We start from the raw sequence: 1,112 nt of genomic DNA on the forward strand, positions 1-1,112 counted from the left end.
TCATACAGTTTCACAGTGGAGGAATCTGCATCATGCATGGAATGGTTTGCATATCCTCCATGTTCCTAAGAAGCAGGAACAACCACATGGAAACCATCACCTAGGACAACTGTGCAAAAACTAATCCTGTCATGGCATCAGTGATGGCTTATAGAGAGAGTCTACCAACTAAAGGCGAGGTCTGAAAGCAGTGGATTATCTCTGCAATTATTTTACTTTCTAAAATCTGAGCTGAAATGCCAAACACACAGGAGTTCCATTTACCTTTTGTTCATACGGATAGGTTTCTCCAGACTCCAGACCTCCGTTATCCTTCACACACTGGAAGGTACCGACTACAGTGCCTCCATGGCAGCCCACATTGCCTTGAGGTTGAGAGCAGTCCACTAGGTTCTGTACACTTAGCTGGACCAGTTTGCCTGTTCTGTTGAACATCTGTCCTTCTATGGCACCAACCGCCCTAAAAGGCCAACAAGGACTACATCTGCTCTGAACAGGGAAGAAAAGATTGTCATCTCCAAACAAATAGCAACTCCAACAACAACATGGACCCTTACATACTTTATCAAAAAATGAGCTATTGGCAGTTGATGCTGCCTTAGGAGGTCACTCTACTCGGCTGCTGGAAGTTGCTCATGCCCCAGTGGATGGTAACACAGACAAGCACATATGGATAGTACCTACCGATCTCTGGAGGTTATTAATGACCAAGAAAGAAGGTGAATTGGGAGGGGGTTCAGATGAGGTGGGGTCTCTGAGGGGAGTAGAAAGGAGAGAGTGGTGGACAGATAGGATCCATACACATTATACAAATCTATGAAACGTTCAAAGAATAAAGAATGTTTAAGAAATGGACTGCATGGTGGTCCACAGTCAACCAAAACAGGATGTCAATGCCTTGTCTCCCCAGGGGCTGAGGAAGAGAGGAGTGTGACGACGTCATACCTGATACCACACAGGATTCACATAGTCTTTCTTTCTCCAATCCACAGATTTGGGGAAATCATCAAGAACCAGACGTTTCTGGATTCTTTTGCCTTTCCTGAGATTTGAGACTGGATGATTAATCATTGTTTCCTTAAATTCCTTACTGGTCTTCAAGGAAAAGTAAA

At 44.2% G+C, this 1,112-nt stretch overlaps 1 protein-coding gene across 1 annotated transcript; it reads right to left on the reverse strand.

The window, feature by feature from the left end:
• Positions 1–6: 6 nt before the first annotated feature.
• Positions 7–1,098, reverse strand: LOC103728342 (cathepsin L2-like; the record flags this gene model as incomplete). Its single annotated transcript, XM_008826395.1, has 3 exons — positions 946–1,098; positions 265–489; positions 7–65 (listed from the first exon to the last, which is right to left on the reverse strand). Coding segments are annotated over exons 1-3 (410 nt in total), but the record flags the coding sequence as incomplete, so codon positions are not given.
• Between the last annotated feature and the right edge of the window lie 14 nt (positions 1,099–1,112).

This window comes from Nannospalax galili, unplaced genomic scaffold (genome assembly GCF_000622305.1).
Source record: "Nannospalax galili isolate Female #2095 unplaced genomic scaffold, S.galili_v1.0 C48670667, whole genome shotgun sequence".
NCBI lineage: Eukaryota > Metazoa > Chordata > Mammalia > Rodentia > Spalacidae > Nannospalax > Nannospalax galili.